Here is a 23,320-nt window from a genome sequence, read left to right on the forward strand (position 1 = left end):
AAAGAACAAATCCCAAATATAGAGGTTTACCTCGTCCCACTAACAGAGGTAATTCAGTGCCAAAGTGTTAGGACCTCAGCATGAGTTCCAGTTATGGAGGTTTCTCACTTATCCAGGTCCCACTTAACCAAGTTTCACTGTATTAATAATCGATGACGATTTAATATATGTAGGTAGGTATCTACTCGAGGATAATAAAACTTAATTGAAAAAATAGGACATTCTTTCATTCAATGGTATCATTAGACAATGATACCATATCCCAGACGGAGAGATAGCTTTATTAATTTTTCATTCTTTAATTGATTTAAATTTATGATGATTATACATTTAAAATTTGCCGTATTATTAAAATTGTTAATATGCTCATAGATATATTAGTCTGCTCTACTCATCGATGCGTAAGGACGACGCGTCCAAGTAAATTATGAATTGCATAAATGTATTCAGTTTAATTGCTGTGTATTGAGATCATCAGCTATTTGAGATCAGAAGCAATCGATATAATGATGTTATAAGCTGTTATCCCTGAAAGTAATACAATCTCTTCCTCAAATAATATCGAAAATGATAAATAAAAAACAGCTTTTTATGGAAGTGATTGTTTCCTTTTGAACGTAATTGCTCTAATAAGTATTAAGCTTTGTCATGAAGCTTTTAAGTTTTGCGGAAGTTTTATTATACAAGTATATAGTTTCGCAAAAGGTTTTGGGCTTTTATTCATTTTCTTTGCAAAATCATGTAATATATTTTTCAACAATAAATAATACCTGAAGACTAAATGTAGTGTAAATTTATTGACATTATTTAAAAGAGCAACTATGGAGTTTCTTGCCGATTCTTCTCCATAGATACTGCTTTCCGAATCGGTGGTAAATGTTAAAAATACTATGTAATGACGATTCGAAAGTGCTACTAAATAGTAGTCTAATTGAATAAAAATGAATGTTTGAGTTTGAGTTTGAGTTTAGTGTATTGCCGACTTTTACGAAAAATATTTCATGATAAGATCACGTTATAAGTGATATGTATTTGTATGTTAAAATTAATGCTGTAATTGTTTATGAACATCCCGATTGCGTTTTCGCTAGGACCTAGCGTATAATTTTCAAAAGAGTTCAGGGCCAATAGCAGCTACACAAACATCAAATTGTATCGAATTCGTGAGGCTAAACTCGTAATGACTCACTTAAATCCAAAGGCCGTGATGTTACGGAGAAACATTAAGAAGCTACATGAATATTTAAACTTTTTAGTACCATTAAAAAGCAAATGAGATCATTTCGATAAGGTTCAATATTTACCTTATCTCACAGTTTTACCGTACTTTTAATATAAATAGTCGATATTAGGTACATATACGTATACTAAGTACGTATATTATGAAGTCTTTTAAATTTTCTTCTAATAATTTGTCATTTATAAAGTTTAGTTCTTACAATATGTAAAGAGTACAGAGTATAGTCTCGCTACACTTTTTCTGCCTTATTATTAAGCTAAGAATTGAACTTAAAAAAATATTAGTTTTTCTTTATTTTTGCATCCCGAATTATATAATATTCTAGCAATAATTCACTGAATTTGTCGGCTTCGGGGTCGATCTTTTGTTATTGCTCCAATGGGACTTACTCTTCGTAGTTGATATTATTTTTAACTCTAACTATATACATATATGTTTATATTGTATATCTATTACAAAAGGATACACATAATCTCAATAGACTAGTAAACTTATGATACATTGTTAGTCTAAGATTATCTCATCCCTTACTTGCCTACGTCAACCTTTATGCGAAATGTCGATTTTCTAGAGCAATGAGCTAATCAGTGTGTCAGTTCCTTCTTTAAATATAGGTACCTAGTACCTACCTAAAGTATATAAGTAGGATATATTAAAATTTGCAATACATTTAAATATTCGAAATTTTTGTTATTAAGTAGGTATACATTTTTTATTTTTCCTATCTTGGATGCAAACAAATACGACTCCGATAAGGATGCCTTTATTTTACAATTTATTATAAAATACCTAGAACTTACTGTTTATGATAAAAAATATCGATATATCTTCATTATGATAGCTTTGCGTGAATAAACATTCAGTATCAACGACTGCAACTATGTAGTATATTAAGATGATCGATTCACTTGAAACCAATTAATCTTTCCTTGCATTAATTATAAGGTAGAGTAACAGATTTATTATGTTGTCATTTTTTCATATAAAAGCTGCCAAGTGCGTATTGGTGCTCGTATTTTTGAGGGTTCCTCTGATATTATCGTATTATAATCCATTAAATCTGAAATATGTCATAATACCTCCAAAAACCTCTTGCACATTTCAAAAGTTTTCCGATCAGAACTTTTTCTTAAATGAATATTTAATAAATTAATGATGGTAAATAAAATAAAAATATAGTTAAGTATTTTCATGTTTTATTATTAAGTTTTATTATTATTTTAACATCATTTTTATAATATTCGGTGTGTCTAAAAGAAACAGATATGCTCGACGATCGACAGGGTTTTGATCCTGTACGCCGGATCACTAAAATTTATTTAATTGTTGAGCTCTACATTTCACACACTCACATTGTATGTATGGTACTATGTACTTCGAGCTTGATTCATGAAGAATAAATAAATATAATATTATACGTACGAAGCTTTGTACATTTCAAATCAAACTTCTTATAACAATATCTAAAATTACGAAGATGACCAAATACTTATCTCGCACTTACATGTAATACGTGTAACTACCCGTAGTATATTAAATCACATTGTTATAAAATGCCCTACTGCAAATATACTAGTATGTACATTGTTTGCGTGAGAATATCGCTCATCAACGCGATAATAATGAATTAGTATTTAAGTTTGACAAGCATTGTATAATTTCGATCTAAGGTCACTGTCGTATATCATCGGCTCGTGCCATTTTAAACCTAAAGCTTTATTTACTCAAACGGTTAATCATCGTAGGTCATATTATGTTTATTATCATACGTAAGTATAATATAATTAAAGTAATCGAAGGAAGAACTTGGTATTAAAAATTATAAATGAATATTATAGATCTATATATTATGATTATAGAGATAATATATAATATAGATCTTGTAACGTGATTTTAATAACTATTAATTTTCTATAATGTCTCTGTTTATAAATATGCATACCATACCATGCTTAAATATATACGTAAACGTAAGGTTACTCTAACTGTATTATTTACTTATTTGAAAATTACTGTCTGAACTTTTAATAAAGTTTCCTAATGGAAGGGAAGTTTAGAAAATAGAAGGCAATGAAAACAACTGTGGGTTTCACAGCATAAATAGATTTAATATATAATTTTGCTTTCATTAATGCCTATGCTGCTGTTATAGAATTAATAGTTACCTATTATGTTATTTTTATTCGTCTTTAAACTTACCCACTGAAAATTGGTAGTTGTCAGTCCATTATTTACAAATTTTACGAAAATATGCAATTTCATTATTATTAATATCATAATTTATTTTTTTACTAGACAAAAAATAAGAAATTTCAAGGCTCATTCTTCAAATTAGGTTCATTGCTATCATTGGAAATTTAATAGTCAATATATTATTATAACATGTCTGTGGTCGCGAAAAATCTTTTAAATTATAGTGAGTTTAATTTCTTCCCCGATTAACTTCAGATTTGAACCTAAATATTATCCCACAATATAACAATATATTATACAACACCAAACACTTGAACGAGCGTAACGAATTTATACACGCGATTGAGCATTCAGTTCCATTCAACTCCTACCACCAGGGACTGCCACTGTAATGCATGTTTGCTGAAGATTTAGATGCTGCTTAATTATATAGTGTTATCGTTGACCAGAGGTCAGATTTTGTTGGTGTGTGAGCGTCGTGCCGTCCCCACACCATCACGTGCGCATCCCCGCTACGTTCACTATAAAAGTCATCGTCAAAACCTGCTGCGTGCTATTACAAAAGTGCCTGTGTGTGTCCCGCCGTCATATTTACTTTATCAAATTACAAGGTAAGTTTACAATTAAGGATAGTGAGGGATGAATCGGGAAGCGAGGATGACTTGCATGCAAAGGGGATACCGAAAGAAATAGAGCAGCCATTATCATTCAGGAGCTTTTACGGTCAAAGTTACGATATAGCTTAACGTGATGAAAATAATTACAATTATATAGTTTTAATTTAGAATTAATTGATTATATATTTTTTATATTCATAATATACCATTTAAAAATACATTATGATGAAGATTTTAGGATTTTCTTTTGTGCTTTTTAAATTTAAAAATACCTATAGACCGCGAAAAGCACTTAGAAAATAAGTTCAAAGCGATAGTTTCGATTATAGTCCTAATATTATGTTGTGGTTGTTTGTGCAGATTAAAATGAAAATCGTACGTGTATGTATGTCAAGCCGAATTGCGCCACTGTATTGCTGAAATAATAAAGCCCTTTTCTTGGTGGTTTCCATAATATTCATACGATGCATGTCTATAAAATCGTAGACTTTCGTTATTTGCTATTTGATCCCAACTTTATTTATATTTTATTCAATATATTTTCATAGGAGTAGAACATAATATTCGAACTTTGTAAGTTTTAATATAATGAATTAATTGATTAAATTAATATTGTTATTATTAAATGTATACTTTATATTTAAATTAAATGTATAACATTATCGGTAATTTACATTTTAACGTCTTGAAATATTTTGTTTCAGTAGTTAATATTAAATCAAAGTCAAATTTCATAATATTTCGAAGGTCCATTGATCTTATACCCGATGTATACTTTCAAATACCTATATGACATAAAATTAAGTAATGTAGAGTTTTTAAACTGAGAAACCGGTCGTAGATTGATAGAATAAAATATTTTTGATTGACCTTAGCTCTTAAAATTAATTCAGATATTAAAAGACATATATACATAAATATTTATAATAAAAACATCATTTTTATAAGTTTATAATATGCGTGATAATAATGTAGGAATTCTTTATTTAATGTAGGTAATTAAGTAACACGAATACTTATTTGCATGTGGTTAAAAATAGAAAAGCCGGTCGTGATATTAACGATTTTTCTCATTTTTGAAAGTCATTGAACTGGTTAATCTTCTTCCTTGCATTCATTTCATACAACTTGCAGTTTTTCCTTTTGTTTTTATTACAACTTTTTAATATTGAATAATAAATAATATTATGTAATCGTATAAACTTTACCCATAATCTTAACTTTCAATGTTAATTCATCAATGTAATAATAAGTGTCACTTGATTTAGTTATTATTAAAAAAAATTAAATGAGATATATGCATAGAAATCTAAATAACAAGACACTAGAAGTCGTAAGCGTGCGTGACCTTGTCGCCACTCAGGTGATTTGCACATCACCAGTGCATTCGTCACTGTTCAGTTGCTCTGGAGACGTATGAGTGTATACATGGTGTGTTTCAGCAATTCCCATTGCGGAAATTCTTCCACAAGTTGTAGTTATACTTATAAAGGAATAATATTTCATCGGAAAATATTTTTTTTTAGAAATAATGCCGTTTTTCCTTAAAATTATAGAACATTTACAAGTATTACGAGTGTCACCATAGTAATCGAAATAACAATGAATGACACAGTCGACCATTCTTATTATCACGTTTGTTCGTATTGGAGCAAAAAGTCTCATATACTTAGGGATGTTATTCTAAAATAAACCGTAAATTCGTGCGTTAGGATACATATTCAAAAGCTTAATTTAATAGATAAGTTAGTTTTCACTAAAATCAAGCTGTCCAATAAAAGGCATAGTTTACTGGTGTGTACTGTTTAGCTTTCGGTTTGAATGTGTTGATTTTGGCGACAGCGGTTTTCATACGAATTATGACATTATAGCCCTTCTATGTGTCTTGTTATTTAGATTTCTATGGATATATGACTATAATTATTCATATGATATGAAGAAATATTAAATTTTGTTGTTTTGTTTTATTTTGAATAATTTATCGGTTCCTAGCAACCGTTGACCTCACCTACGTTGATTTGGACCACTTTCGTTTAATCCAGAACCACTTTCAAATGTGTTTGGTTATGTGAGGAATTTGTACAATATAAACAATTATATTTATTTCAATCTATTCCTTTTCAAACATGTCCATTGTAGTGTTAAATATAGATAACTAAAATGCACTTTACAAAGTGTCAACAAGAAGATATTGATGTTATTTTCATGGATTTTGCGCTTCATTGTTAAATTTATTAAACACAAGATAAACAAAATATGAGAGAAAAATTATTGCTACTAACGATACCGTTAAATTTACGCAATGTTTTCAGATTTAGGATTATCTGAAAAGATTCTTTGGATTTCGCATGAAGTTCTTAAAGCTTCAATTACATCCTAATTAGTAGATATATTCGTATATCTATACTAATATTATAAAGAGGAAAAGTTTGTAAGTATGTATGTATGTATGTATGTATGTATGTATGTATGGTTTTCACGCAAAAACTACTGGACCGATTTCAAAAATTCTTTCACCATTAGAAAGCTGCATCTTCACTGAGCAACATAGGCTATATTGCATTTAAAAAAAAAATAGAGATCCTTACCAAAAATGCAATAATGTAACCCAAGGTGTAAAAAATTCCTTAATAAAAATGCTGTCATCGCGTGCGCTGCGGAATCTATTGAAGATAGAACAAAAAAATGTTCTACGGTATTATAGAATGGATCAATATCTACAAGAAAGTCCGCGATACCATATGTCCATCTACAGTAGTTATGTTACTACAACAACTTTTTTACGTTTTCAAAGTAAATAGAAGTGCCGACAGTAATCAAACCATGTTATCCATACACATATATTAATCCTTATCCCATTAAATGATGTTTTATTATAGACTGTTTCAATACCAGCAAAATACTTTTTAAATGAAAAGAATTGGATATTCCATTCAAAAGATATAACGAATTTTTAAAAAGTGTCAATCTACAGAAAATAGTAGGTATACTGTTCGAGCAGGCTGTAGCATGCTGTAGTGCGGGGGTCACGGAGGAATTCTACCAATATGCGTCTTGACGGAACACAGTGGGGTTTTGGTCGGTAGGAATCCGACATAACCCACGGCCCCTCCCCCGGAGGCCGTGGGTATCTATGAAAGATTTCCCCACTAAAACAAAAAAAAAAGGCAGTAGTGCGGGACGGGGTAAAGGTTATTTTCATGTGATTAAAAATTAAACCTTTAGTCCGACCTATAGTAGACTTTTCACTGTAACGATATCGCTATCTATGCGGGTGAAACCGCAGGGCATTGCTAGTGTAATATAAGTTTGTTCTTGTTTTCGATGCAAGCTAGAAACAGATTAATCTAGTTCGATTATACATTGCTACTTTATATTTCATTTTAACCGGGAAAATGGCATGCTTATTTCAATGTAACAAAAAACGTTCGTGAATGCCATGTAGGTTTAACTACCACTGTAGAACTCTAGACTTTAATTTTTAATCTGAAAGCTCGGTATAATTTGTCCAACGCAATCTCTTAGAACAACATTTAAACACGTGAATGAACATCCCAAAAATGTTGACCGTTCGTTTTGAAATATGATAATTTTGATAAACTAAAATAGAAGAAAAATATACAAGTTACAAGAGCTAGTTTTAACCTAAATGTTTTACTCATTTGTATCTTATATATTAGGCATACACCAGGTCAAGCGTTAAGCAATGGTTCAAGGGTACTACGAAACATTATAAATGAGCACATTATTTCTATTCTATTCTTATTGTATAATCTGTGGAATTTGTTTGGCGACCCGCTATTGTGCCAGAGCTTTATAATAGATGTAGAGATGCGTATGATTCTTCATTCAAAGCGACCTTGTAATTACAATGGTAATAATGTGACTTGATTGTATGTACTTTGGCTGGGAATTTAAAAGCACGAATTACATTATTTTTAACAGCTCTGTGAGATTATCGAAATATTTATAGCGTATTATTATGTTCATGACTGTTTATTTTATAAAATATACACATGAAGCGGTATCGTAGATGATTTAATATTTATTAATTTTTTTATTAAACATTAAATTCCTATTTTTTACTTAGTGCTGATAATATAGATAATTATTTGCACTTCCTTAATTAGACTCAAGGTACTTTACTGACGAGCCAGTATAATAATAATAAAAAAGGTAGCTTCGTATTTCATTCCAGTTTTTTATATTTTTTATTCATATGAACTGCGATATATTTTAAGAAAAAACATCTAATTTTCATTTCATTAATGTTAAAATATAACCGTTATGATTAATTTATTAATACACGTAAAGTAAAATTTTCACATATGTAGTACCTACACTTTTAATTGAACAAAATATTGAATAAGCTTTTTGCGCGTTTCGGTTTTATCGGATACACAATATAAAACCTAATTTTAGATAACGACATATCCTTTAACAACTTGTTCAGTTTATTCTTATTTATTTTAGGGCTGATTTTTCAATCCTTGGTTAAAACTTATCCGTCCAATAAAGTATTACACGATAATATTAAAATGTCACGTAAACTGTCAAATATGGGCAATTAGAATACGTTTTTAAAATGGTAGTTTTATACATTATTCGACGAATAAGTTTTAACCAAGGATAGAAAAATCAGCCCTTAATTGAAATATTTACAACTATTATAACAAATACGTTTACCATATCAATTTATCAAATTACAACATGAGCGCGTTGATGTCGTTTATGCGCGTAAGACGTCTACGGTATTTATTTCTGAAGCAATCACATGCTGATCAAAGATCTTTAGAAGCCGAGTCAATCATGTGGATAGAACATTACAGTCATTAGATATTAGTGTCATAATGACTTAGACACAGGATTGGGATTATTTAGCAACCCAAAAGCTTTGTTTCGCAATACATACCGATGAAATAATACGTTGCGATAATATTTGATAGATGTCATCATAAATTGTGTCACGAGGCTTTGTTTGTTTTAAAACATAACACACATATTAATAGTGTTGGCAATCTAACGTTATATTTGGTATAACAAGGGTGGCGTTGGTGCTGAATGCTTAATAAATTAGAGACTGTATGAAATTTGTTTGAACTAATTGTAATGTATTAAGTATTATGCATTATGTTCAAGTATGAGTACTTATAAGGCTTTTTTATGTTAAAAGTGTTCATCCTTGTTTGAAGCTATAAACCTATTTTTTCATAGTTTATGCATTCGTTAAGTTTGTACCGCTTTTATACGGAATATGCGGACTTCCTTTATTTTTAACTAGCTTTCCGCCCGCGGCTTCGCCCGCGTTTTCAAAGAAAAACCCGTTCCCGTAGGATTTCCGGGATAAAACCTATCCTATGTCCTTTCTCGGGTATCAAAATATCTCTATACCAAATTTCATGCAAATTGGTTTAGTAGTTAAGGCGTGATTGAGTAACAGACAGACAGACAGAGTTACTTTTGCATTTATAATATTAGTATGGATATACGATTATCTATGTGTGTGTATCTATTTGCTTTATTCCTCACACTATAAAATTTACAATAAAGAATATAAGAAAAATAACCTAATTTTAATCTAGCGTTTTCAGAATCTTTTAATGAGCTTAGGCTCACTAATTTGACACCTACTTAAGTACAATATTTCCGCCGCTGTAGAGCTTTTTTTCTTAGCGTTTATTAGTGAATAATAAAAAAAAGTCTCGTTCGTTAATAAAGCGGATCACTTCATTGCCCGCAAATAAATTTTCTACAGGCTATTAGCCTCATATAATCTGTGGTTACGAATAATGTGAAGTATCTACATAGTATAATATTATGACATGTGCTTATTCACGAGCACCGCTCAGCAGCCACTAATAACAGTATCATAGCAAATTGAATTCACGAGTTTTTAGCGTCAGGTAACAAGTAAAGCCGCGTATAAACTAAGCGCGGCAAACCATCGAACATAGGCGCGCGCGGCGGCCGCGCACTATGTAGACGGGATCGCCGCGCGCGGCGACGCGAACATTGCCGCGCTCGAACGTGCCGCGGGGCGATCCGCTCACTGTCGGTTTTTGAGACCGCATCAAAGGAGCTTCAGGCGTTCGCTCGCGCGCCGTGTGGACGGTTTGTAGTTTTGGTGATTCGGCTCGCGCGGCGTATACGTAAAAATGGACAACGAAAAGTGCCGTTTACTAATACAATTGTATGGCGCTAATGAATTTTTGTGGAACAGCAAATCCTCCCAATACCACAATAAATCGCTGAGGTATGATGCGTGGGTAGAAATCAGTAAGAAAATGGATATACCTATTCCTGACTTGAAAAAGAAAATGACTACACTTTTGGCGTCCTACAGAAGAGATGTTCGTGATGGATCGCCTGCCGCGCGCGGCAACTACGTTCAACTTAAAATATATCTACATATTGGCTCGCGCAGCAAATGAACGTCAACTCTGGTCGAACATTGGCTCGCGCGGCTGCCGCGCTAAATTTATACGCACCTTAACAAGTTGCATGCTGCATGAGCCAAATGACAAGGTGTTTCACCAGTCGCCTATCACGAGTCCTCGTGTATCTGTACAACGATCACCATTAAGTTCCCATGTTTTTTGCTGTTTTGCAACAATTCAACACCATTTCATATATCATTTGATTGCCGTTGCGTACACACGGTTTCTTATTGTTTTTGTTGGTTTTGGTTTTTGGTGTTATTTTTGTGCGAAAACTTCAGTTCTACGATAACTGTAACACATTAATAGCATTTATTGTTGACTAGCTTCCGCCCACGACTTTGTACGTGCATCCCCGTTTTTCCCCGTTCCCGCAAGAATTTCGAGAAATCCTTTCTTAGCGGATGCCTACGTCCTGACATCTACCTGCATGCCAAATTGCCAAATTTCTGCCCGATACGTCCAGTGCGGTTTGGGCTGTGCGTTGATAGATCACTATATCAGTCACCTTTGAGTTTATATAATATATAGATTCACCAAAACAATCAATCGACAAATTAATTAATCTTGAAAATTAATCAAAAATAGCTCTTAAAATAAATTAGACAAATGAAACGGTCTCTCTCCAAATTAAAATAGCGATTATAATAATTTAACTATTTCGTCGACGAAGCAATAAAACTGTGATATTTAATTTTGTATAATATGATATGATAGTACGAAATGGGAATTGAAAAGATAATTAGTACTTATTTGACGGATTTTCTTGCGTATGTTACGTTGAATGGTCATAAAAGTTTCTCTTAATGATGAGCACATAGTATCGTATACGCAAATGACGGGTCAACTATGACCAGAATATAAATTAGGAGTTTGCTAAATCGTTGTCTTTTTATCTATAAACTAACTGTAGTCAAATATTTAAGGACAGTTAGTATAAGTTCCTTAAACACCATGCTTGCCACGTATCAAATATCGATTTGCTATTGCATTTTAAAACAATTGGATTAAATTGGTTTGGATTAAATAATAAGATGCTTTATGCAATGGAATGACTGATATATTTAGGTTTATGAGCCAGTTGCGATAACATTATTAAACATGACCTGCTACAACAGACATGATACAAAACAAGTGGCATCTGTTGAAATAGTCTTTTTGCTCTGTACAAGTTGTATTGAAAGTGGGACGTTCTTAAACAATACGTGTAATACTGAATACATGTCGTACTTCTTATTTAATTATATTCCCTTCTGATTCTGATTACATCGATACATAGTCTGATAGTTTAAATATTGTTAAGTGTTGGCCATTGGTGACTAAACCGACAAACTTTTTAATAAGATATATATAGGATTGCTTAAGACCTCCGTGATTAGAACCTGTATAGGGATGTGAATGTTAAAAATGTAATTTATTAAGAAGATCCATTTGGCAAGGTTTATTGAGTGTACAGAGCAGCTCACGATGCCGCAGGATCGTGATCGAGTCTGACGGATGGCCGGCCTCGAGCCGCTTGCAAAATCCCGTGGAAATGCATTGTGCCTGAGCCTCGCTTGAATCCACGATTTGTGCAATAGACTCGTAAATACAATGATGTGCTCCGGTAATGGTCATCTTGACATTATCGTGTGGTATTTCGATATATTCTCGTATTTGTTTATAGCTATTGGAAGCATTCTGCGGCAGATGTGAATTATTATCGGCTCATAACCTCAGCAACTGTTTCGTGATAATTAGATTGATAGAACTTCATATTTACATAAAGTTATTTCGAAGAGAAGTTCGATCGAGAGTTACATTGATGACATTGTTTCTCGAACAAACCATGTACCTACATGAATCACTATGACGTAGTCTACTCATTATCAAAGCATATCAAGTATTTATCTAACAAGTTGCTCAGAATACCTGGCAACCGGTATCTCATGCATATTGTTTGCATACGACACAAACAACACATCAGATCGATTTTGAATCGTAAATGATGTCGTTTAGATGATACTTAGTGCATTAATACCATTTATAGCACAAGAAGAATATTGGAATTAATCAATAAGTTTACTCCAAACCGATCGATCCTTACCTGTCACGATGACGTGATCTTGCTTTATCTATGGTTAGATTGGTAATTAACTGCTTAGTACAATTACCTACATACATTAAGAGTCGTTTAGCGTGTCAAGGTTACCATATACCATCTGACTCCTTCGCAATCCGCCTGACAACACCTGTTTCCGGGTGTTTGATCATGCCATTTGTGCTCGTAAGATGATACCATGAAGTCTATATTAGCATACGTGGATTACATCGTACCACGTTAGTCAACAGATTATACTCGTTGACGTTTACGGAGCAAGGAAGGCTTCATGCCTAACGAACATCGTTCGTTAAAATACAATAAGCAAAGTGAAAAGAGAGAATCATTGATTGCTTACTTATGTCACGCGGCTTGTGACACGGTTAAACTTTACGCCTGTTTATAAATTAGGTCGAAGTGTTTCGTTATTATGTTTGTAGTCAAGCTGTGTCGCCTGAAGCGACTCCGGGGCGTGGACCGGCCGGCCACTTACGTAATGATAACAACGCGGCGCCACTTCATCAACGTCTTAACAAATAAAACGACGCTATCTTCATCTTATGATACGAGTTGAGGGCTTTATAAATTATAGCGCAGGAATGTGAGAAGAAGACAATTCTTTACCATGCAATTCACACATGGATGCTAAAATTAGCTGCCGATTATTTCATTACAGAATATTAATTTGCATGATAGGTAATAGTACAATTGTTTACCTACTCTATGAGTTTTATTTTATTATCGATGAATTCTCCTAGTTAATCATTGAATTCAATGTGATAAGTAAATTCATATAGGTACATATTTAAAAAAAATATAACCATAGGTACAGATACAAATGAGTCTAATGTCCTAAAATTGATACGTGTTTACTCAGTTGAATGAATTCTTTTTTTTACTGCTCTAGAATGTTCCCTTGTAAAAACTGGTAGCCCTTCATCACGCTGCACAAATTTACAAGCCTATTAAGATTTGATTAGTTTACCAGAGTTTCGTCAGCAAATACTAGATCTAAAAGTCAACCGTGAGGCTAGCTCGATAGCTCATCACTGCGATACTGACGGCCTATTAAATATCTATTAACCTCGTTGGCATTTAAACACCGTCTTCAGGTACCAGCATATTTATATATAATTAAAAAAGATCTCATTACGCTTACGTAACAAATTCTTCGAAGACTGAACCAGTCTCGTATTTGTTTATAGTAATTATAGGAATGCATTATCGGGCGTGGTCTTGTGACGGAGATTCTTTCGTAGATGTAACGTCAACTATTATGAGTTTCAGTATGTTTTACTACGTTCTTGACCTTTAACATACGTTAATTTCTACGACAAATATTATTGTTATTCAAACGCATACCTGTAGTTTAGAGTATATAAGTGGTAATCTATTGAACCTTAAGAATTGTATATAATTAAATAACGTAGTTTATTTTAGAAATAATATTTTTTATTACATATATGTTATTTTTGTAGCGATAGAGCTTACCAAGTCCGTCTATATATTATTAAGCACTTAAATTATAGTAAGAATTGTCATTTTGACTTTAGTGCCTGCACATAATTTTTACAGTATATAATAATAAACCATCGATTGTTCCAGATGCAGGCGTGGTTGGTTGTGGCATGTGCCGCAGCGTTGACCGCTTTGGCAGCTGCCCAGAAGCCTGGCCGCTTCCTCTCCCTACCAGTGCCCGACAAATGCGCGAGCAGTGAGTAACTTCAATATTTAAATTGCTTAACAAATAAGGATTGTAGATGACAGCGATTACGACGATTATTATCTATGTATAGTAGTAATTGCTACAGACACCAGCCTCAAGCAATGTTGTAATTCTACGTTCTAATTTTCTAGAGATTATCTACTTGATTTAAACAGGTCCTTATTTGAAAGGACTGAAAATCATGTTCATAATATGCCTTACTCTTTACTCTTAATTCTTCATTTCAATGGATATTGTTCACACCATTTCGTTTAGCGGAAGACTTGTATGTACTTACTACTTACTACGAAAGAATGATATAAGTATGTATTTTAATTTTAACAGTTTTTATATTAATTTAAATCAATTAATATTTAACTTGTAACAATTCTCAATGACTTCAACATCCACTGCAACAAACATACAAGTTTTACGATCACTAAATGTTTGCTATCTTTAGGTCTTTTACGATTGAAATACACATACAAAGGGCCATTAGCCCATTATGAAGCGAAGTTGTTTACGCTTGCTTACTAGGTGAAAATCATTACACAATGGTTACGAGAGTGAAAATGAATGAATCATGTAATGAGAATAATATAACCGGTTTGTAAATGTTAAGGTTGCACATGGTATTCGTGAAGTATGATCCGATTTTCAACGGCACTAAAGATGTCATATTCTGACACCATGAAGATTCTATAAATTGGTTTTATTTTTCTCACTTCAAAACATTTAATTGAAAAGATAAGATTAATAATAATAATGTTAATCTTTATCATAATCATAATCTTGCTTATGTTAAAAATCTGCAAGTTTAAATAGACAGACGAGAAGATAAATGTAGAGATTTGAATGTTTTTGTAGAGATTATATCTCAAACGAAAAAAATATAAAATATCCGACTGATTTACCTGAATTATGGTTAGCGGTTAACCTATAATACAAATTGATGTAAAAAATGAGCCGCAACATCAGGTTTAAATACAGTGAAATTAAATGTCTGGTGACAAAAAAGTGAAAAAAGTGAAGTAGAGCACCCTCGTCGCAGTAAAATAAGTATCTAGCAGTGGGAAGTATTGATATATTTACATAATTTAAAATCTTCATATATATGTGTGTAGCCATCAAGATTGCATGTAGGTACTCGACTATGAATAAGATAAACATTGCCGTCAGTCTTAGGTTTACGGAACTAGGTATCTAGATCATAGATGCATGCGGATGAGGCGTGCACAGACTTTCTAATTAACATAATAATGTGACAAAGGTAATAAATGCAAGGGCAATAAATTAATTACGTTTATGTCCTACCACAGAATAAATAGGATATATTTTCGCACCACGTATGGTTAAGACCCATATTTTCATTCATATTATGCGACAAGTAAATTATACACGGGAAATTGTGTTCACTGAACTTCACGGTGACTGATTGTCAAGGAAAGTGTTTTAGAAATTCAAGTTATATCGTAAACCATAACAAATACGTATTGTTCTATCATGGAAGACAAATTTATACTTCCACGCTTCCTAGAGAAAATTGTTTTGTTTATTATGTATTTGATGAAGTACGTAGGTAATTATAGAAATGTTGTTATGAACCTTGTAAATAGAATTTTTTGTTCGTCCTTTTTACTATTTTGATGTTTACATTGTTGATTATTACGTTATTTAGTTGAGATATTTATCCTCTGGATGCCTGATAATAACTGAGTATTCCTATCTAAATCTTATACGTATGTAGTTAAATTATAAACTTGCTGTATGCCATCTAAAGTTTAACATTTTCAACCTTCAATTTAATTGTAAGCGTGTTTTATCGATGGTTATTTCGTCAGTTCTCTAAAGGTAAGGTAAAGGTTGTAAATCATCAATAGTACAAAGGCTTTCAAAATAACTATCAGTTAGACATCTATCATTATGCCAACTGCGCTTCGAAACCTTTAGAATTTATTTCGATAAAATATACACATAAATGAGCTGCTGAACTTGTTTAAAATAAATGCATTTGATGAGTAAATATTTTATACGCGATTCTTATTTTATTATTATCTATTGCTCTATCTTTGTAGCTTTACATAAAATGAATAAGATATTTTATTTAAATTAAAGGTAAACTTTGAAACAATTTCATTGCTCACCGAAGATATCATTTAGGAACAAACTCGATGTATTTTATAAATCGTAGTCATTTTTCGTTTCAAAATTCTTTAGATTCGCAATAAATATAATGTACTTGACCAATGCTCATTTCGAATGTATCCAAATATTGTTTAAAGAAACAATGCTAGGTAGCTGTCAGGCTCCGTGAGAAGACTACAAAGTATTTGTATATTTCCATTGTGAATGTGCTTGATCAGCATACAATCACAGTTCACACATCTGTCTGTCGGCGCGGCAAGGTCCCCTCATTCGAAATAATCGTCCAACACGCCAAAGTAACCGACTAATAACCCATTACAATCAAACAATATTGCAATATTTCTTCGTATGTACTTCCTTCGATGTTCAAATTGATTGTTATAATACTATCAATTTAAACGGCACCATAAATTGCTTGAAATTCAATAAAATTTGCCTATTTATGGATAGTCAATAATAATCAATACAAAAAACGCTATTCAAATGGCATCATCGGCAGTTATCGATAGATTTATAGTATTTATATAAATCGACACGCCCACTCATCGAATTTATTATGTTTTATGAAATAATATGGACTAGAAATTCTTGTGATAAAGCTATTTGCAGAGCACAATAAATTGAAAGTTACATAAGTTGTCAGCAACTCACCGACTAAAGCTCTACCGTGGGATTTTCACGTTAGTTTTTGCAAACATTCATTAGAATATGAATGAGCTTCTTATGATAGGTTCATGTGTAATCTATGTGATAACATAGACTATAGACGATACCTTACCTCGTAATCTCGTAAATCTTCTCAAATAATAAAACCACCCATCTTCATTTTCTAAATTTACCTAAATATCAAAACTTAATAAATATTCATAAATTATCATTCTATTTAAATACAAAAAATATTTATTAAATTGTTATAAGTATACGACACAATGAAATGTTATATGCTTATAAACTGCATCATTATCAATATAATAATGTTGTTTTCAACGTTTGAATTTTATGAGTCGTATATTTTAATAAAAATTAGCGCCATCTCGTTGGTGTTTAGATATAAAAAGTACATCCGGCTGAGAACCTTGGCCTGGTTGGGAGTTTAGAAGCAAATAGCGGACGATCCGTGCGCCCCGACCGGATCAGAGATGGCACGCGTCGCTCATCTCGATTCGAGATGTATATACCTACCAATGCAGTTTATTTCGTTACGTACCTATCTGTTATTTTCTGAAGCTTTCTGATTCACTTTAAATGACAAATGTACGCATGTTAATTCACAGGAAAACTAAAAGTGGGTCCACCAGTAAAATAAAAAGTAAGGCGAAGGGCCGAAGGCACAAATTGCTGTTTTTTTTATAATACTATTTTAGACAGTCAGGACCAAACAAAAAAAAAGCAGAATTTAATTATTGTATACAATTAATTAGATAATTTTATAGGTACCTATTGTTAAAAAAACGTTCGGAACTCTGACTGTGGCGCGGTTGTCATATTTTTTATTATCTTTAAATTATTTCAAATAACAACAGTATTATATGTAAATAAATACCCACATATTAACTTACTTAGGTGATTGCAAAGATTTCTGAAATCGATTCTCAAAAAAAACGGTCACTGGAAGTCATTGGATCAACAAAAAGTTTCTTATTACCACCTCAACGAGTGTAGTACCGGGTATTTTGGTGCGATAATGCATGTCCAGACGCTATTACAAAATACGGAAAGGTCGGACGGACCGTTGATTATGTAAAGTCGAGTTCCTCTGAAGTATTTCAACACATTGGTCACAGTTTAGCACGATTATTGAATTCGGCCACAAAACTTCAATGTCATGACCGTGGTTGTGCTTCGGTCGCTCAGTGGGTACATGACCTGCTATCTGAGGGTCGACACTTAGCGCAATGCTATACGTTCATCGTTGCTTCTAGCTGTTAAATTGTTATTCAGTTATTTATTTATGCCATTGCTTCTCACTTGCGTGAGGTCACGTCGTTGTGTAACCTTGTCAATGCATTTCCAAGTCAGTTGCGATCGCATCGTATGATCAATGATGATAGGTGTAAGTCTTGGGATTTGCAATAATCAGCATCGTCTTCAATAAATACATTTTCCATTTAGTTGCATACTTTACGAAAAATAATCAACAGTTCCTACAAATAAAAACATTTTTTGATTTTTGATCAGCAAGAAAATAACGTGATTCTTTGCATTTGGAGCATTAAATTTTCATAACAATAATACTGTTATTTATTTACAGGACCAAAGGAGTTCACTTACCGTGGACACAACTACTTCTATAGCGGCCATGTTCCAGCCCTCGCCAACAGGAAGGTAGATTGGTTGGACGCGCGTAACATCTGCCGCGAATACTGCATGGACCTCGTCTCTATGGAAACACAAGAAGAAAACAATCTGATCTTCAAACTGATTCAGCAAAGTAAGAACTTATTAGGAAATATAAATGACCTTATAGTTAAATTATTCAAAAAATATAACATCTTAATTGCAAGTTAAGATAGTTGCAAATTGCAATGTTTAACTGTGAGTTGCAAAAGCCGTTCAAGGAATTTTGTTTACAAATTATTACCAAAGTTTACAAATCTTATTCCAAATACAGCAAGTAAATAGAAGCGGTTGAAGTTGTTACGAATGCATGCATAATTAATGACTTCTTATTACAGATGATGTACCGTACATTTGGACATCGGGCCGTTTGTGCGACTTCAAAGGTTGCGAATCGCGTAGAGATCTTGAGCCTAAGAACCTCTTAGGATGGTTCTGGTCTGCCAACAGGGAAAGGATATCACCCACAAACCAGGTTTGTTGTTTTGATCTAACAAATAAATATGCATTTATGACAGATTTCTTATTTCGTATTTACAAACAAAATAACTAATACAGAGTGATCAATATATCAACTTCAATCTAATGAAAAATAAATTATTTAGTAGATTTACTAAAAGACGAAGGTATCTCCATAAAAACCAAACCAAAACCTGATCAATTGATATTTTCAGATCCCTAACGGCTGGGGATACAACCCATGGTCCCAAACTGGACACAAGAAGGCGCGTCAACCTGACAACGCCGAGTATGACATCAACGGCACCACCGAATCCTGCCTCAGCATCCTCAACAACGTGTACAACGATGGTATCGCTTGGCACGACGTTGCCTGCTATCACGAGAAACCCTTCGTCTGCGAAGACTCCGAAGAGCTCCTCAACTACGTAGGAAGCACCAACCGTGGCATTCGCCTGTGATTCTCTCTAAAAAGCACCACTTTACATTCTAGCAAAATCCGTTCGGTTAAATCAACCTAGCTCTTTTTTCTATCACCTCTATTTAAACAGCTAACATCCTTTAATCCATATATTCAGGAAAAGCACAGTATTTATTCAAGCACTCGCCATAATGTTGAAAAATTGCGATCTCTTCCGCACGCACTGCCCTTACCATCGTACAAAATTTGTACAGAATAGTATAAGGAAATAAGTTTAAAAATAGTGTAAGTTTTAAAACGTAAGGGAAAATTTATATTTGTATATAAAATAAAAAAAATCGATTAAGTTATGTTTTATTTACCCCAATTCCTCATCCCATTATCCTATGTTGATGTTTCTACACCTCAAATGCCTCAGCAAATTAACCTTGCTATAAAAGCGAAGCCCGTGTCCAATAATGAGGCCTTGTTATTTAGATTTCTATGGGCATGAGACACATGCGTTATTCATACTTCTCTGATCGAATTTCTTGAGGGACAATTGTTTGTGATCATCCTTCTATGTCCTGCCAGACCAATAGGTATATTTTTTCTTCTTCGTCTCAACCGGGAATCTAACCTAAAATCCCTCGGTTCTACGCGTTAACCACTGTACCACTGCAGTCGGTACAGATAACCTTGATATAATTGATATACCTACTTATCTTCATATCCTAAAAAGTTTCTTCAAAATCTGTCAAGAAACAGGAGCAACATAACAATACACTATAAATTTACCTATATACATTTTAATAAGACTTATTATTTTTAATTGATTGCAAGACCTATAAAGATTCGATTCACTCATTCTAAAATAATAATAAAAATCAACGGTCATTCGATACGATCGATCGAACAATTAATTAATTATCCAAGAAAAGATATTATAGTGTGTATTCAATGTGCTTATAATAAAATTATGAGAATACAATAGATTGTTCATAAACAAGTGCCGCCATCTATTGCGGGATTCGTTACTTATTTTTTATTGTTACTAATTTATTAGCAGCTTACCGCGATTTTAACCGCGTAAATTAGTCTTCGCATAAATCCTCATGTTCCTGTGGGAATATCTGTATAAAAAGTAGCTCCTTGTTACATCCACTGTCAGTCAAAATCCTGTTAAAACCGGTCCAGCTGTTCACACAAACAGACAAAAATTGTAAAAAATGCTGTTATAGTATACGTAGGTACGTAGTACGTACGTTTTTTAATTATTGTCTGTTTGGTTGCGTAATCAACGGTCTCACTCACAAGTTAGAACCTTTTAAACCTAAAAACTATATTTTACATGGATATTTTGTTACATGTCCGAGAGGTTCTCTTGTGACCACTTACCTGCTTAGTTTGTAAATATTCCTTATCAAATGAAAGGTACCACAAACAATAACTTCATTCACAAGTAATATATGAAAAAATACGTGTCGATGTGCTTAGAAGTTATTTACTAAAGAAACCACAATGGGAATGCATCAAGAACAAGTGCTGCCATCTATTGCGGGATTCCTTATTGTTAACACCCATATAATCGTTGCTACCTCCTATACAAGAGAGAATTTTAGAATACTTGGTTGTTTGATATACTCTTTCTCTTCCTATTTCGGTTAGAGTCCGCGGGCTGTCTGGCTGGCCGCAGTGGTTGCGTTTATTAGTGCGCATCTTATCTGCACAGGAAAATATCCTTAATTTAAAGTCATTTATTAACGCGTAATTTTTAATCTTTTGCCTTTAGATAGATCCATCAGACATAATTTTTTATTGCCAGACGTTTTTTTCGTTGTTAAATAGGTGCCATACGCAATTTTTTATTTCAAAATAATTAAAATGTCTTCGAAATAAGTGAAATTCCATCAACATGGAACCGTTGTCTAATCGAAATAGCAAGAGAAACAGTATATCAAAAACCCAACTATACTAAAATGACTTTTTTTTAAAACGTTGCTATATATAGCTCTCGTTACCCGTACCATTACTTTTTGGTCTGTGTTATAAAGAGTCAGAACTTGATAAATATATCACAATCAACCATGTCTAAGCAACCATGTTTTATTTAACTTAAAACCCTTAGCACAGACTAATCCCTTAGGTATATCATGCCCAACACAGGATACGATGATAATAATTAATAATATTATACTTAATATCGTCTTTCTGGTTCAAAGTTAAAAAAAAATTGAGAGAGAAAAAACAAACTTTTAGTTCTTTTACTACATATAACTATTATTTTGTATTTATTTTGGTAATATTATAAAACATACGAAAATAATGCGTGTCATGGATTTCCTTGAATTTTCAAGAGCTTTTAAAAGAGCACACATAGGTACTTGAGATGTTTACACCCAGTACCTACCACGAATTGAAGGAACTTGGGAGGAACTAACTAAGGTATCTATTCAAAAATAATGCTCACAGCGAGAAATAGCGCCTGAGAAAAAAGATGGGCAATGAAGTTAGAACTAAAACTCTCTAATCAATTTAATATCTCGCATTTGAATATGGTTTCATTGGTTTTTTTTAATGAATTTATATGTAACTAGCTGTGCCCAGCGGTTTTATCTCCACATTTTCCACTTGATGTTGGTCTTAGCATGATGATATATAGCCAATATATTATAGCCTTCCTAAGTTCCTAACACCGAAAGAATTTTTCAAATCGGATCTGTAGTTCCTGAAATTTCTGCGTTCAAACAAACAAACACGCTCTTTAACTATAATATTATTAGTAAAGATTAATGCAGGTAATAGATGAGGTGCTACGTAAATAAAGAGAAATCATTCTTTATTCTAAACACAGATTCTAAACACTATTCCAAGACTATTCTGGATACGCGGTACTCACTGCCACAGACTAGAAATAATATACTACGCCTACTGCCTAACTATTCAGTGTTTGCATGAAAACATAATTATTGATCTGTTTGATCACACATATCGTGATTGATAACATTTGAGAAATTTGTGTAAAATTATTCCAATAATGCTACCTATTCATTGATTTATTCATAACTGATTTCTTTTGAGCTTTACACCATACGCCATGTTGTTTCAGACGGATTTTAAATAATTTGGGTAGAAACGAATAGATGGCGTTTGAGTAAAATCTTAATTCCTAGTAATATTATCATATATTATACACTACGAGTTGTATACGTAGTATATTATTATTAGTCTGTGCTACGAGTATTTTCTTTCAAGATTTTTAACTATACATGAGATTATATATATCTAACCAACTTTGAATGTAATAAATATATATTTTTTGCTATTCTATGAATCACATAAATGTGATCATTCAAAGACATATCCGAGCGAAGGAGGTTGAATGAAGCAAAATAGTACGTGAAGGTCTTCATGATACAGCTCTGATGCACGATCAAGCATAACTTTAACACAAAAAATCTTGAATGAATGAATGAATGAATGAATGAATGAATGAATGAATGAATGAATGAATGAATGAATGAAAGCTTTATTGTACACACCAAAAAAATGAAATAACATTAAGTAAAATATACATCAAATTGCACAATAGGCGACCTTATGGCTACAGAGCCATCTCTTCCAGGTAACCCAACCAAGGAAAACAGTAACAAAGAAAGAATAAAAGTAGGTGGTGCATACCAAAGCAATATATATAATAATAATAT

At 32.7% G+C, this 23,320-nt stretch overlaps 1 protein-coding gene across 1 annotated transcript; it reads left to right on the forward strand.

Annotated features, from left to right (window-relative positions):
• Positions 1-3,883: 3,883 nt before the first annotated feature.
• On the forward strand, positions 3,884-19,980 carry slf (C-type lectin domain-containing protein slf). The gene is made up of 5 exons (XM_089707455.1): positions 3,884-4,044; positions 14,173-14,281; positions 18,669-18,848; positions 19,093-19,229; positions 19,429-19,980. Exons 2-5 carry the CDS (start codon positions 14,173-14,175, stop codon positions 19,672-19,674), a joined length of 672 nt encoding a protein of 223 aa, XP_089563581.1. The 5' UTR covers positions 3,884-4,044; the 3' UTR covers positions 19,675-19,980.
• Positions 19,981-23,320: the final 3,340 nt, after the last annotated feature.

The sequence above is a fragment of the Colias philodice genome, chromosome 2, assembly GCF_061535455.1.
Source record: "Colias philodice isolate Cphi_HAF_F1 chromosome 2, ilColPhil1 Martin Lab GWU primary, whole genome shotgun sequence".
Classification (NCBI taxonomy): domain Eukaryota; kingdom Metazoa; phylum Arthropoda; class Insecta; order Lepidoptera; family Pieridae; genus Colias; species Colias philodice.